This window comes from Castor canadensis, chromosome 17 (genome assembly GCF_047511655.1).
Source record: "Castor canadensis chromosome 17, mCasCan1.hap1v2, whole genome shotgun sequence".
Lineage (NCBI taxonomy): Eukaryota > Metazoa > Chordata > Mammalia > Rodentia > Castoridae > Castor > Castor canadensis.
Genome location: NC_133402.1, coordinates 39,811,842 through 39,824,951, shown reverse-complemented (window position 1 = coordinate 39,824,951; position 13,110 = coordinate 39,811,842). Strand labels below are relative to the sequence as shown.

The window sequence follows — 13,110 nt, the reverse complement described above, 5'->3', positions numbered from 1 at the left end:
GGGCAGGTGTCCCTACCAGATTTCAGGGCAGGCTGCCTCCTGAGCCTGCAGTGTGGTGTCCCTCCCAGACACAGGGCCTCACCATAGCCCTGCTGAAGGCAGCCTTTTTCTCTTGGAGTCTGTACATGTGTCCCTGCCATATGTAGATCTTGAAGCCACCCTGGTCCAGGAGGTAGCAATCCTAGGAGCATGGGTGGGATTGCTCAGTAGGTGGTGCAGACTGGACTAGGGGGTAAGGAAGGGATGGATAGGGTGCTGGACCAGGTCTTACCTCCTCCTGCAGTAGGTCCTGGGTCAGTGGGCGGGTTGTCAATTCCTGGAGCACCAGATCCTTGCCCTTCTCATAGACACTGGGGGGACAGGTATCCAGAAATGGGCAGCCCAGCCATTCCCTGGCCCGGCCCCAGCTCCCTTTAGCTCACTTCTCTAGAGCCAGGAGGCAGGGGTGTGGCAGCCTGAGTTGTGGCCCTGATGTGATTTCAGCCTTGCTCTGGGGATTTAGCCAGCTCCTTGACCTTCACAGGGCCTCCTACACAATGGGTTTCTTGGCAATACTGCCACACATCATGCAAGGGTACAGGTAGGACCCAAGGGCTCTCTAGAGATGTTGTGTTATTGCAGTAATGATGGATAAGCAGTCATGGACAGTCCCATCCACCCTGCCCTCCCCCAGTTCTGCTCACTGGTAGAGACGGATATTAGCCTTCTGCCACTGGTTAATACTGTTCTTGGGCATGGCAGCACGCAGGCTGCCCACTCTGCGGCCCAGCATAGCCTCCATGATCTGCATGAGGCCTGGGGCTTCAACCTCACCCTCTACCACACCAATCTGTGCACGACCTCCACGTTCCTTGTCCCGGAGGCTGCAAGTCAGGGTCAGTCCCTGCAGGAGAGGATGTGGTAGTCAGGGTTTCCTTGGAGTGTTTCATTACTCCACACACAGCTCAGCCCAGGTCATTCCTGCCACTGTTCAGCTGTGAGAGGCAGGGGTTGGGAGAAGAGGAAAGCTGGTGTTCCTTCATCCTGGAGTTCATGGGGCCACCACCAGTGCAGGTCTGAACTCAGCTTATAACTAGCACATGCTTCTCAGGTTGAGATAGAAAGCTCAGCTCACCTATTGGATGGCATCTGGAGGACCACCCCTTCCCCAGGCCCTGCAACCTCCAGTTCCTAGGGCAGACACTGACCCGTGACTTCTCAGAAATGCTTGTGTTGGGCCCATTCCACTGGATCATCACCTTGCCTAGGTCCAACAGGAAGATGTCACCTTTATTAAAGCTTTTCCAGGATAGCTCCACCTGCCAGAGGCAGAAGAGACATAGAAGAAAACAAGGTTAGACTACCAGGACCCAGCCAGCAGGGAGCATAGTTAGGGTGTGTCACTTGTATGTATAAAGCTGTGTGCAGCTGTGTGTGTATGTGTATAAGTGTGACTATGATACTACCTGTCATGATGTGCAGGCCTGCATCTGCGTAACCATATGTGACCTTCCACAGGGCATACATGATCTATCATGACACCTTTCACTCCATGCATGCCTGTAGCTGTACACGTGTACATGTACACAAGTATACAAGTGAGACATATGTACCTGTTTATCAGTGTATGTACATGCACGTGTGCATATGTGGGGACACATGAAGTATGAACAAGCGTGTGTGCTCATGGTAATATGGTATGTGTGCCTCTGTGGGGATAGTGTGTACATATGGATAAGGATAGTTATCATCCAAACAGACACTTTTGAGGATAAAAAGGGACATTCTTTATAGTGCTCTTTTAATTACGCTAGGGATGCATGGTGCACTCTGCATGACCAAGGATATATATGGTCCCTGGATCTGTGGGTGACAAAGCAGGGCCTGTGTGAAACTGTCTGTGTGTCACAGGGCTGCCACATACTATGTAGACTGTAACATGTACAACTGACATGTATACATGAATGTCCAAATTCCAGCCAGATAGCAAAAAAATGCCCTGGCTCTAACGAGATAAGTGTCATCTGTTAATTTCCTGTCAGATGCAAGTAAAGGGCACTCTGTACTAATTTGCACAGGATACTATATGGACTAGAGTACCATCTGAGGAAGACAGGGAGAGACAGTGTGTGTGAGAGAGTGGAGGCTGGTCACCACCTCCCCAAATGTGCTACCTCCCATTGGGCTGCTTACAAAGACCAGGTACACACCTTTTCTAACCTGCCTGCTCAAGTTCTTAATGTGCTTATGAGACAGATGAGGAAACAAAGGTGGGCTTTTCAGCCCACTTCTGCCTTCTGTCTTGAATCCTGAATAAGGATTCAAGATAGGCTATCTGGAAATGCTGCAGGTCATTGTTCCCCACACTACCCACCAACTTTCACACCTCCTTTTGCTTCTGCACTCTCAGACCAAGCTCAGTCCACAGATCAAGCAGCATCCCTGGAGACCCTCACCTCAGTGGCGGATATGTGCTTTCTCGCTTTGATGTGCAGCAGTCGCTGAAGGTCGTACATGCTGGTCTCCACATGCTTAAGATCAGAGGGTAGGCCTCCCTTCCTGTAGCTGAGGAGGGAACGCAGTCTCATGCAGGAACACAAATGCCACATACAGGAATGGGTACAGGTGTGAGCACACACATGTGCACACATGGAGGATACCATGTGCCCTTTTAATGTGTTTGAGTAAATGTGAGCACATGCATGTGTAAGTACATGGGTATACAAGGCAGGAATGTGCATTTGTAGACAAAAGCACATATACATACACCTGTATACATCTGGGGGTTTAGGGTGCATTTGTTTATCCTTGTGAGTCTAGATGTGAGTACATAGAAGTGAGCAACAGCATATATGTGTGGGGTACATGAACACTAATGCATGTGTATGGGTGTGCCCATCTAAAGGTGGACACACTTAGGGAGTAGTGTGTGTTTCTGCTTATGCATAAATATTTATGTGCATGTGCTCATGTCTGTACTATATGGAAATATTTGGCCCAACTGTATAAAATAGAATTGGTTGAATACTGGCAATTCCTATGCTCAACATAAATATATTGCAATCATTAATTTGAAAACATTTGAAGAAATTTACAACAAAAGACATATTTTTTACTAGCATGGAAACATAAAAGCAAACTCTAAACAACAGTGATGTCCACTCCTGGGTACACACCCAGAAGAAATGAAAACATGTGCCTTCACATAAACTGATATGAAAATATTCATAGCAGTGATAGCCATAACAGCCAAAAGTGGAAATAATGCAAATGTCCCTTAAGTGATGAATCAATTAATAAAAAATATACAGTCATACAATGGAATATTATTTAGCCACAAAAAGAAACCAAGTAATAATGCATGCTACAACATGTGTGAACCTTGAAAACAGAATGTTAAATGATAAAAGCCAGTCACCAAAGACCACTCACTGTATGGTTCCATTTATGGAAAAAGTTCAGAATAGGCAAAGGTATATACAGAAAGTAGACTGACTAGTGTTTGCCTAGGAGGGGAGAAGAGGTGTTGGAAGTTAATAGAGAGTGACTAAAAAGGAATGGGGCTTCTTTTTATGGTAATGAAGTGTTTTAAAATTGATTGTGGTGATGGCTGTGTAAGCCTGTTAAAAATCACTGAACTTTGTACTTTTTTTAAGTGAGTAGGTGAGTTGTATCTTAACAAAGTTGAAAACTGTCACACACACACACACACACACATCATTCAGCAAATAAGGGCTAGTCATAGTCATCCCAAGGTTGCTCAGATTAAGCACCATCCCCACTGTTCTGTCCTCTCCATCTGTGCCCCACCCCACCTGGCACTCACATGACTCCAGGGTGGAAGTAGCTGTGGAAACAGTCTGATTCGTGGTTCTGCACCTCGCGATGCTGCACAGTCTGGTAACCTAGTGCCTCCCGGAAGCGCTGCATGAAGGTGACTGCAGCACCCTGAGCCTCCACACCTGCCTCCTTCCCAATCCAGTAGTGCAGGTCACTGGATATTCCTTGTGAGGCCAATGGGCTCTGGGGGACCTAAGATATTTGTGTATGTAGTGCAGGAGTGGGCAGAGGAGCTGGAAGCAGGGAGGGACTCAGCTCCAAGGCCATGGTGGAGAGCAAGGCTGAGGATGCCCAAGGAGATGGTGGGCAGGAGATCATGAAGGGGGAATAAGGACTAAGAGACCTCAAAGCAGCAGCCCCTGTGGGGATGTGCTATGGGAATGTGATAGAGGGGCTCTCAATTTGCCTCTCCCCAGGGCAGAACTTATGTCTGTGCCTCAGTCTCCCTAGCACTGGGCCGTGTCACCCCCTCAGATTCCCAGGGTGACTCACATGGAGGATGACATAACAGTGTTCTTCGAAGAAGTTCCCATGAGCCCTCTCGGGTACTGGCATCATCCTCAGGTTCTGAGAGAAGAGGGTGCCAGTGACCACTTGGATACCTCCTGTACCCATGACCCTCATCAGGATGGGGTAGAAAAGGGAGCTCTGTTGGGGATGGGAGAAGCTGGTGCATCCTTCTGTGTCACCTGCTGTCTGATTGTGCTCCTCACCTCAATGATCCATATGTGGAGAGCTCTATGGCTGTCAATGGCTGGGAGGCCCTCGTTGATGTCCATCCTACGCCAGACAGGAATGAGGGAGGACATGAAGGAGAGCCAGAGTTCTCAGACTGAAGGTCAACACCAAGCCTCCCGTACTCTGGGTTCCCCATCTGCAGTTCTCCAAAGCATTTTTGTCATAGAATGTACTTTCACTGTGGACATGGAAATTCAGGAGCCCAGGACAGGCACTTTGGACCGACATACAGAGGCTTTGCAAACAAACAGTGACCTGGTTTGTCTGTGGGCAGCTCTTAAAACTGGGCTGAATTCTCTGACCAGGGGCAGGCTTTGAAGCCATCAATGACCTCTGCAGACAGGGAGTTAAAAAAAAAGTAGACACAGGATCTATGGTCCAGAATAGCTACTATAGACAGTGGTAGATTATGCAGTCAGTCAAAGAGTCAGCAGTCAGGGACAGACTGCAAATAGTGATAAACTCTTGAAATCGGACTTAATCCTGTAGACAGAGACAGGTCCTGCCCTCAAGGTTCTTCAAGAACAGAGCTGCAAATAGACCAAAGAACTTCCAGGCATAGTTAGGAACAGGCACAGGACCTGCAGAGTCTGACAGGCTATGTAGATAGAAAAGGGATTTGCAAACAGGATGGCTTCCCCAGAGTAAAGAAAGGGTTGCAACAGGCTCATGTCCTCTTGATGGAAATGTAGCCAGGGATCATCTGTGTGTACAAAACCAGCCTGGAAAAGCATATAAGGCACTATCTAGACAAGTTTTGACGGATGGGCAAACAAGCAGACTGAGAACACTGACAAAGGCTCTGCAAACAGTCCAGGCTCTGCAGCATGTACGAGATTTGCAAAATTGAGTGGGGGATAGCACTCCTTGTGGAAGGGGCAGATTCTGCAGCTATGTGGGGGCATAGATGGGCAAGGGTCTGCAAGCAGGCAGCACATCTTTGGCCAGAGAAAGGCTTCCCAGGCAGAGTCAGGTTCTTGAAACAGACTCTTGTAGACATGGCTGGGCTCTGTATGCAGGGCAGCCTCTGCAAACAGACTCAAACCCTGCATAAAAGGAGATGGGAACAGGTGGAGAAAACAATTGTGAGCCCTGCAAAGAGATGTACGTCTTGTACAGAGACATTGCAGACAGGGAGAGGCTTTATGGCCTACATAGGTTCTGCAGACAGACAGGCTCTGTTAACAATGACAACTTTTCCAGACAGGGACAGGAGTGCTGAATGAGTGGCAGAGATGTCTGCTTTGTGTGTAGGAACATTTGCTCCAGACATGGGCAAAACTGTGAAGCAGGGCTGGCTTCTGTGGAGAGCCCCAGGTCTGGCAAATAGGGCCAGGCTCTATAGAAAAGAAGTAGGTGAGTTTGGAAACAGGTAAAGACTCTGTAAGCAGGGATAGGAACACATGGAACTAGGAATAGCATGTATGAACAGTTATGTGCTCTATAGAAAGACCAGGTGCTTCCTAGTGGTGATAATCCCTTCATAGGAACAAACCACCCAAAGAAATTCAGACAAGCTGTGGTGACAGGCTAGGTTAGGGATAGTTTGGGACTGCTTCCTGTCTTGGTTTAAGGGCTCCTCTCCCCAGCCCATAGGTAAGAGGAGCCAAGTGATGACGTATTGTCTCCCCACTTCCAAGTTCAAGGTGGTATAAAAAAAAGAAAAGACCCCCAGCCCTTCTTCTTCCCTTCCCTCACCTGGCAGAACTAGTGACTCACTTCCCTCAGTAAAGCTTTTCTACCTCATCACATCCACGTGTTCTGCTTGGATTCTTCCATTTGGAGCACAATGACCAAGATCTTCTGAAAACAATGATTGCCAATAACACTTGTGGCGATGCCAGCCACAGACACAGGTCCCCTAACAGTGATAATCTCTTCCTAGGAACAAAACCCACCCAGAAAAATTCAGACAGGCTGTGACAATGGATAAAGTCCCTGAAAATGCCACAGGCAGTACACAGAGGACAGACAGAAGCCAGTTCTGAAATAGTAAGGGGCTCTGCCTTCAGGGACATGGTCTGGAGGGACAGTCTGGAGAGAGAGAGAGATTACTGTGAAGGGAACAGGTTTTGCTACTAGGGACAGGTACTGAAACAGACAAAAGCCCCAGACAATGTCTGTAGCCAGGGATGGCTGAGCATTCAGGGCAGGGTCTGCAATAAAAACAAACCTTACACATAGGAAAGGGACAGCTGCTGAAAGAGACCTTGACTCTGAAAACAGACATAGGGTTGGGACAAAACAGGCTATGTAGGCAAGTCAAAGTTCTGCAAACCCAGGACAGAGTCTGCACACAGACTCTGAAGACTGGGACACATTCTATAGCAGAGATGGCTCCGGTGACCTGACTGGGTTGGGCAAATAAGGCACAAGCACTCCTGACAGATCCTGGAAACAGGGCTAAAGCTCAGTGCCTATAGGTTTCACAAGCAGCTGCAGGTTCTGCAAACAGCAGGTTAGCTTGTCTGAGTTTGTGCTCTGTGGTTCTGAGGGTGCGGAGGGAGGAAGACACAGAATGAAAGGCATCTGGAGAAGGAAGGGCTGGCAGATCTAGCACATTCTCAACTGAGGCTTCTCGGTACCACTCCTTCAGAAGTGGAATTTTGGTCATTTCTTCATGCACGGAAGTTCTTTCTACATCTAACCTAAATCCTGCCAGCTGCAACTTTCTCTTTTTGCTGCTGCTTTCCTGAGTAAACCCAGAAGTCACTTTTTTCTGAGTCTCTCAATCAGTGACTCTGTGTAGCGGTAGGGCCTCTCCTTCCCACTGCTCCAGCCCTGCCTTATCAATAGCAGGAACACCCTTGGCTCTGCCCTTGAGAATGGAGGTGGTGGGGGGTGTTTGGTAGCGGGTGGGGGATAAGGTGAGACAGAGACTCAGAGCACAGAATTACAAAATCACAAGTACCACATAGTGGCTCACATTCCTTCCTTTTTTGTCCAAGCCCCTTTGAGGGCTGGGTTCACAGTGGAGTAGGGGGAGTGGAAAGTAGAAAAGCAGGGAAGGTGGTCCAGTGCTGAGTCATGCAGGGAAGCTGTGGGATGGGGCCATCAGTAGGGCAGGCCTGCCAGGGATTAGAGCTGCTCTCACTCATCATAGCACCAGCACCTCCTAACACCCTGTGGTTTGGAAACTAAGCATGCTGATGGGTTCTCTCTCTTGTGCTCTTATTTACTGCTGGATCCCAGTTGCCTGGAGCCCAGCAGGGTCTCAATAGACAGTTGTCAGATGAATGAAATGTGGACTGAGTGAGCCCAAATGTGGACAGGAGTCATCTGTACCTACAACTGTTGCAGCCAATGATGGCCCATTGGTGTGAAAATGACATGTGTGACAGCGGACACAGTGGCCATGACATGGTGATCTGGAGCAACAGGAAACATGAAGACACTGAATGATATATGATGACGACCCTGAGGCAGGATACCGAGTGACAGGCAGAAACAGGGGCAGTGACGGCAACCAGGGACCTAGGCAGGCAATGACTACAGGTACAGGCAGAAACTATGAGGTACAGCTCATGTAGCAGTAGGCAGCAGCAAAACAGTGGGCCAGGAAGACTCCTGGCTGGCCTCAGGGCTGTGGCAGCCAGAGCCCCACGTGGGATGGGAAAGTCAAACTAGCAGCCAGAAAGCCGGGACAAGGCTGGTTTCCTCAGCAGGGGGTAGCTATACCCCCAGGGTGATAGGCAAGGTGTCAGGATATCAAGAACCAGACTCTCCCATCCCCAAGTTGCCTGTGTCCACTGTCTTCCAACTGGGCACTGGCGGAGATGGGGGAAGGGATGCTCAAAAAGTGTGTGCTTGCTCCCCTAATGCCCACTTTCCTCCCCAGAGCACTACCTCTAGCCCTCAACCCTCCCACACATGTGTCCTCTCTGCTGTCCTGGAAGCTCCCTTCTCTTCCCTGAGGGCCTGTCCTTCCACTTAATGGGCCCTTAGTCTTCCAGATGCTCCACTCCTCTGTTCTCCCTTCTCTCCCCAGAGCCCCTTGTTCCTTTCCACCAGCCCTCCCCCTCAACTCCACCCTCCCTGGCCTCCCATTTTCTCCCTGGGTACCCCAGGGTGCTTCCTTCCTCCTCCAGAAGCCTGTCTCCCTCTCAGTACCCCCTCCTTTCCCTGGATGCCCCCTCTTTCCCCAGATCCCCTCCTTCCATGCTCCCTTCTCTTCCATGTACCCTTCCTTCTTCCTAGGGTACTGGCAGGCAGGCTCTGAGGTTTCTTTGCTTAACTTCCAGAGGGGGTGGAGGGGTGCTGCATGCTGGAGGGGGTGGAAATGCCAGTGGGGAGTGGTTCAGGCACACTGGCTCTGGGGGTGACAGAGACCCCACCCATGCACAAAATCTTCCACTTCTTTCTCCCTCCCCTATCCCCAGGCTATCATGCCACAGCTGCCCTGCCCTTGTTAAGGCCCCTGTTGGGCTGCTTGCTGCCCCCCTAATTCTGCCAGCCTCTCTGTGTCACCCTGAACCCTGGGACTCCGTGCCCTCCACCCTGGGCTCCAAGTAGCACCTCTGTTCTCCACCGGTCCCCAAGCTCCCTCCTGCCCAGGCCTACCTGCTGGAAACTGCTCCTGTGTCTTCACCTTGCCTATGGGTAGTGCTGGGCCTGGCAAGGGACCAGGTCCTGCCCACCGCTCCCCCTCCCTACTGTAAGTCAATCCCAGCTCCCGCCCTGCAGGACACACCCAAATTCTTAGTGCTGGGCATTCAAATTTAATCAGTTAGTTAATCAACAAATATTGACCAAGAGGTCTGGGAGCCAACCCCTTCCATGATTTGTCAGACTCACTTCCTGGGTACCAGCAGCCAGAGAAAGCAGGGGATGGCTGTCTGGGCTGGGTTATGAGGTAGAGCATGGAATATAAGATGATGTCCTTCTCTGGAAGCCCAGGCAGGTCCCTGACCCCTTGGGTCCTACTTAGGTACCCCCTAGACTCAGGGGCCAGGACACTGCAATGAACTTTAGGAGGAAGCAGAACCAAGGCTGGGGGTGGTAGAATCAGGTTCTGTGAGACCCAGATCACTTTAGGAGATGGAGGAAGGTGGTAGGGCCCCTTCCAGGCATCTCCCTGACTCTTGCAACCCCACCTCCCAGTATGGGTTGGCAGCCTAGCATAGCCTTCCCCAGAGAACATTGATACCCATCGTGGAGAGGAAGAGAACTCTCTCACACCTTAGTTTGCCTTTCCTCTACTTTTCCTTCTGATTGTGGGGCCCCAGAAATGCTGGAAATAGAGCCTTCCAGAAACTCCGAGGGCACAACCTTCCCATACCTTTGGCTGAAAGCCTCAGTCACAGCCAAGGCCAGCTACCACAACCAGCCCCTTCCAGGATATGCACTTAAAGCCTGCCTACCACCCCCATGACCCTTTCCCTGTGTCCAGCCCTGTCACAGGGGTTGGGGCCCTAGAACTTTGAGCTTGTTTGTGACCAGTAGTGTGCCATAATTTTCTTTTCTTTTCTTCTCTTCTGTTTTTTCTTTCTCCTCTCCTCTTCTTTTTCAGACAGGGTCTTGCTTATAGCCAGGCTGGTTTCGATCCTCCTGCCACTGCTTCATGAGTGTTGGGATTCCAGGTATTCAACAGATGCAGTCTTGGGTCCCTGTGTGTGAGGGAAGGCCTGTGTCACAGGACAGTTGGTTAGTCCCCATGTGTCACACTGTCTCAGTGTGTGACTGCGTGTGATAGTGTGTGCAGTTCTCTGTGTATGCTAGTGTGTTTGGCTCTACCTGTGCATATCTTATTGCCTGTCTCCTTTTGTCCCCACTTCCTCACCTCATATCTCCTCCTCTGTCACTCTGTCTCTGTTCTGCATTCCTGGGTCACCAGTAGTGGTTGGTTCTGTCACCATCTTCCCCTCCTTCTTACTTCATCTGACTCCTTTGGAGTCTGTAAATGTCAGTGAGCACAGAGCTCAGGCCTTAGCGCTTCTCTCTTTTCTATTTTCCTTCCAAGTTCCAGACCCAAGGTTGAAAACACCATGAAATGGTAGTGACTCTCCTGCCACCCACTCCCACCCCAGCCTCAGTCTCCTCATGGAACTGGTGATCACTTCATCTGCTGCATCCACCTCAGGTCTCTCCCAGATCTACCTGCACCCAGCTTCAGGAACATGTTCAACAAACATCCAGCAGGTTGTTCAGTCCCCAAGTTGTCTCCGGTTCTCTTTTCCCTAGTGTAAGGGGACAAGTGTAAGGGGAAATAAAATGGCAGAAATGTCCCTAGGAACAAATGGCAGAAATAACTCTAGGGATGTAAGGGGATGGATAGCAGAAGTAACTTTGTTTCAAATAAAGGAGATAGGAAGGCATACTTAAAAGCAAAACATTTAGGGAAACTGAGGAAACCAGTTTTGCACACAGGTGCTGAGGCATAGTAATTTCTCTTTCTAGATAAGGAAGACAATATAAAACATTTATAAGGGCAGACATCTAAAGGGATGAGATAGGGACCACAAAAAGGAGAACAACATATCAAACTTTCCCAAGATAAACAAAGAAAGGGGTTTCACCAGAATAATGGGCAGTAGTCATAAAATGTAGGTGATAAGTTTCAAGGATGAAGTAAAGAGATGGGGTCTTATGAACTATTTTTCCAGGCTGCCATTGAGCCACGATCCTCCCCATCTCAGCCTTCCAAGTTGCTAGGATTGCAGGTGTGAGCCACCAGCGCCAGGCTACTACTTCATTTTATTTAAGGGACTTGAGCATCCATGGATTTTGACCATCCCTGAGGATCCAGAGCCAGTGTTTCTAGGGGTACCAAGGGATGGTCATCCCAAGCTACACAGGAGAATGAGATTGGGAGAATCACAGTTCCAGGCCAGCTCGGGGGAGGAAGTTGTTCTTGAGTGACTCCATCTCAGTGGAAAAGAGCTGAGCATGCTGGTACATGCCTGTCATCCCAGTGTAAGTGTTAAATAGGAGGTTTCAGTCCAGGCTGGTCTGGCCAAAAAATGAGACCCTATCACTAAAATAATCAGAGCAAAACGGGCTGGAGGTGTGACTCAAGTGTTTAGAGTGCCTGCCTAAGAAGTGTGAAACCCTGAGTTCAAATCCCAGTACCACAAAACCAAAAAAGTAGTATTTGTTTATAACTTGCACACATCCTCCCAATATACTTTAAATCACCTCTAGATTACTTATACCTAAACAATGTAAACACTATGTAAACTGTTGTTATACTTTATTTTTTAGGGAATAATGACAAGAAAATTGTCTGTACATGTCCCAAATATTTTTGATACAAGGTTGGTTGAATCCATGGATGTGGAAACCACAGATATGGAAAGCCAGTTGTACACTTAAAATTTACAATTAAACTTGGTATGGTGGCCATGCCTGTAATCCCCAGGACTTGGGAGGCTGAGGCAGGAAGATTGAAAGTTTGGGGCCAGCCTGGGTTACACTGTGTGAGTCCCTGCCTCAAAAAAAAATTTTTTTTACCATCCTACGTTTGTTTTTGGGGGTGGTAGTACTGGGGATTGAATCTGGGGCAAGCACTCTATCACCTTAGCCATGCCTCTGGCCCCTTTTTTACCTTTATTTTTAAGGGTGTCACAGCTTCCTTTGCCTGTCTGGCTTCTAACTTGTGATCTTCCTGTCTCTGTCTCCAAGGTGGCTGGGATTAAAGGCCACGTGTCTGGGCCTGTATGATTTTGACCAACTAGAGGGAGATCTCAGACCCTAATCTTCAGATTACTTTGCCCCACTCAAAAGCTTCCAACACTAAAGCTAGAATGGAACTCCAGAGCTTGCACCTCCCTTCGACTGCATCTTCTGACATATCCCTCATTGCTCACTATGCTCTACCTACAAAGTTTCTTCTTTCCATTTCCCTGCCCAGAGGCCTCTCCAGATCTTTCTTCCCTGCACCTCTTCTGCATCTAGGTCTCAACCAAGCATCTCTGCCTTTGCTGAAGCATCCCCGCCCTCCTCATCTCAGTACCTAAAATCCTTATTGATTGACCCCTGCTCAGTGCCTGGGTCTCTGGCTGGAACGTGAAACCCCTGAGGCTTGCTCCTTGTTCTCTGCCCTGTCTGTGTCTACTATGGTGCCTGGTGCACTGCAGTTGCTCTGGAAATGCTCCTGGGACTTCTGCCTGGCCATGTAGGATGTATATGTGTGCCTGTTGCAGGGTTCTGTCCTGAAGCAGGGCCCAAAGGAAGTTAAGTAGAACAGCAAAGAGTCTTCAGAGTTGGGCTCCAGCCCCTGCTCTAGTGCCCAATGCATAGGTGACTTTGGTGACATTTCCTCTTCCAAGAGGCCAGGGGGATTGACACCCCTTCAACTCCCAGTTTAGGCAAGACCTCCCACCAAACATAATCCCGTGCAACAGTTTAGTGGGGGGAGGGGGCAAGAACCTCTCTACAGCCCCTTCCCTCAGGATTCGCTGGGTCCCTGGGAGAGAGATGACACTGGTAGAACCACCCTACCTCAGAATCACTCCACCCTGTGACCTGTGAGTCCAGGCTCAGGAGAGATGGCAGGCAGATCCAGGACCTGGCAAATTCGTGTATGATTGGATAATCTCTTGCTTGTGGCTATCA

General features: G+C 49.3%; 1 protein-coding gene across 2 annotated transcripts in view; it reads right to left on the bottom strand.

Annotated features, from left to right (window-relative positions):
* The window catches only part of Vill (villin like), a 26,670-nt gene extending 13,560 nt beyond the window's left edge, over window positions 1-13,110 (bottom strand). For both annotated transcript variants that reach the window (XM_020182489.2, XM_074060025.1), the window contains exons 1-11: window positions 12,997-13,110; window positions 10,654-10,733; window positions 7,843-10,163; window positions 4,533-4,599; window positions 4,312-4,386; window positions 3,806-4,011; window positions 2,436-2,544; window positions 1,188-1,298; window positions 684-883; window positions 272-350; window positions 83-181 (exon numbers count right to left, since the gene is read on the bottom strand). In XM_020182489.2, the coding sequence (XP_020038078.2) occupies window positions 83-181; window positions 272-350; window positions 684-883; window positions 1,188-1,298; window positions 2,436-2,544; window positions 3,806-4,011; window positions 4,312-4,386; window positions 4,533-4,599; window positions 7,843-7,919 (1,023 nt within the window). In that variant the 5' untranslated portion in view covers window positions 7,920-10,163; window positions 10,654-10,733; window positions 12,997-13,110. The remainder of the gene's footprint in view (window positions 1-82; window positions 182-271; window positions 351-683; window positions 884-1,187; window positions 1,299-2,435; window positions 2,545-3,805; window positions 4,012-4,311; window positions 4,387-4,532; window positions 4,600-7,842; window positions 10,164-10,653; window positions 10,734-12,996) is intronic.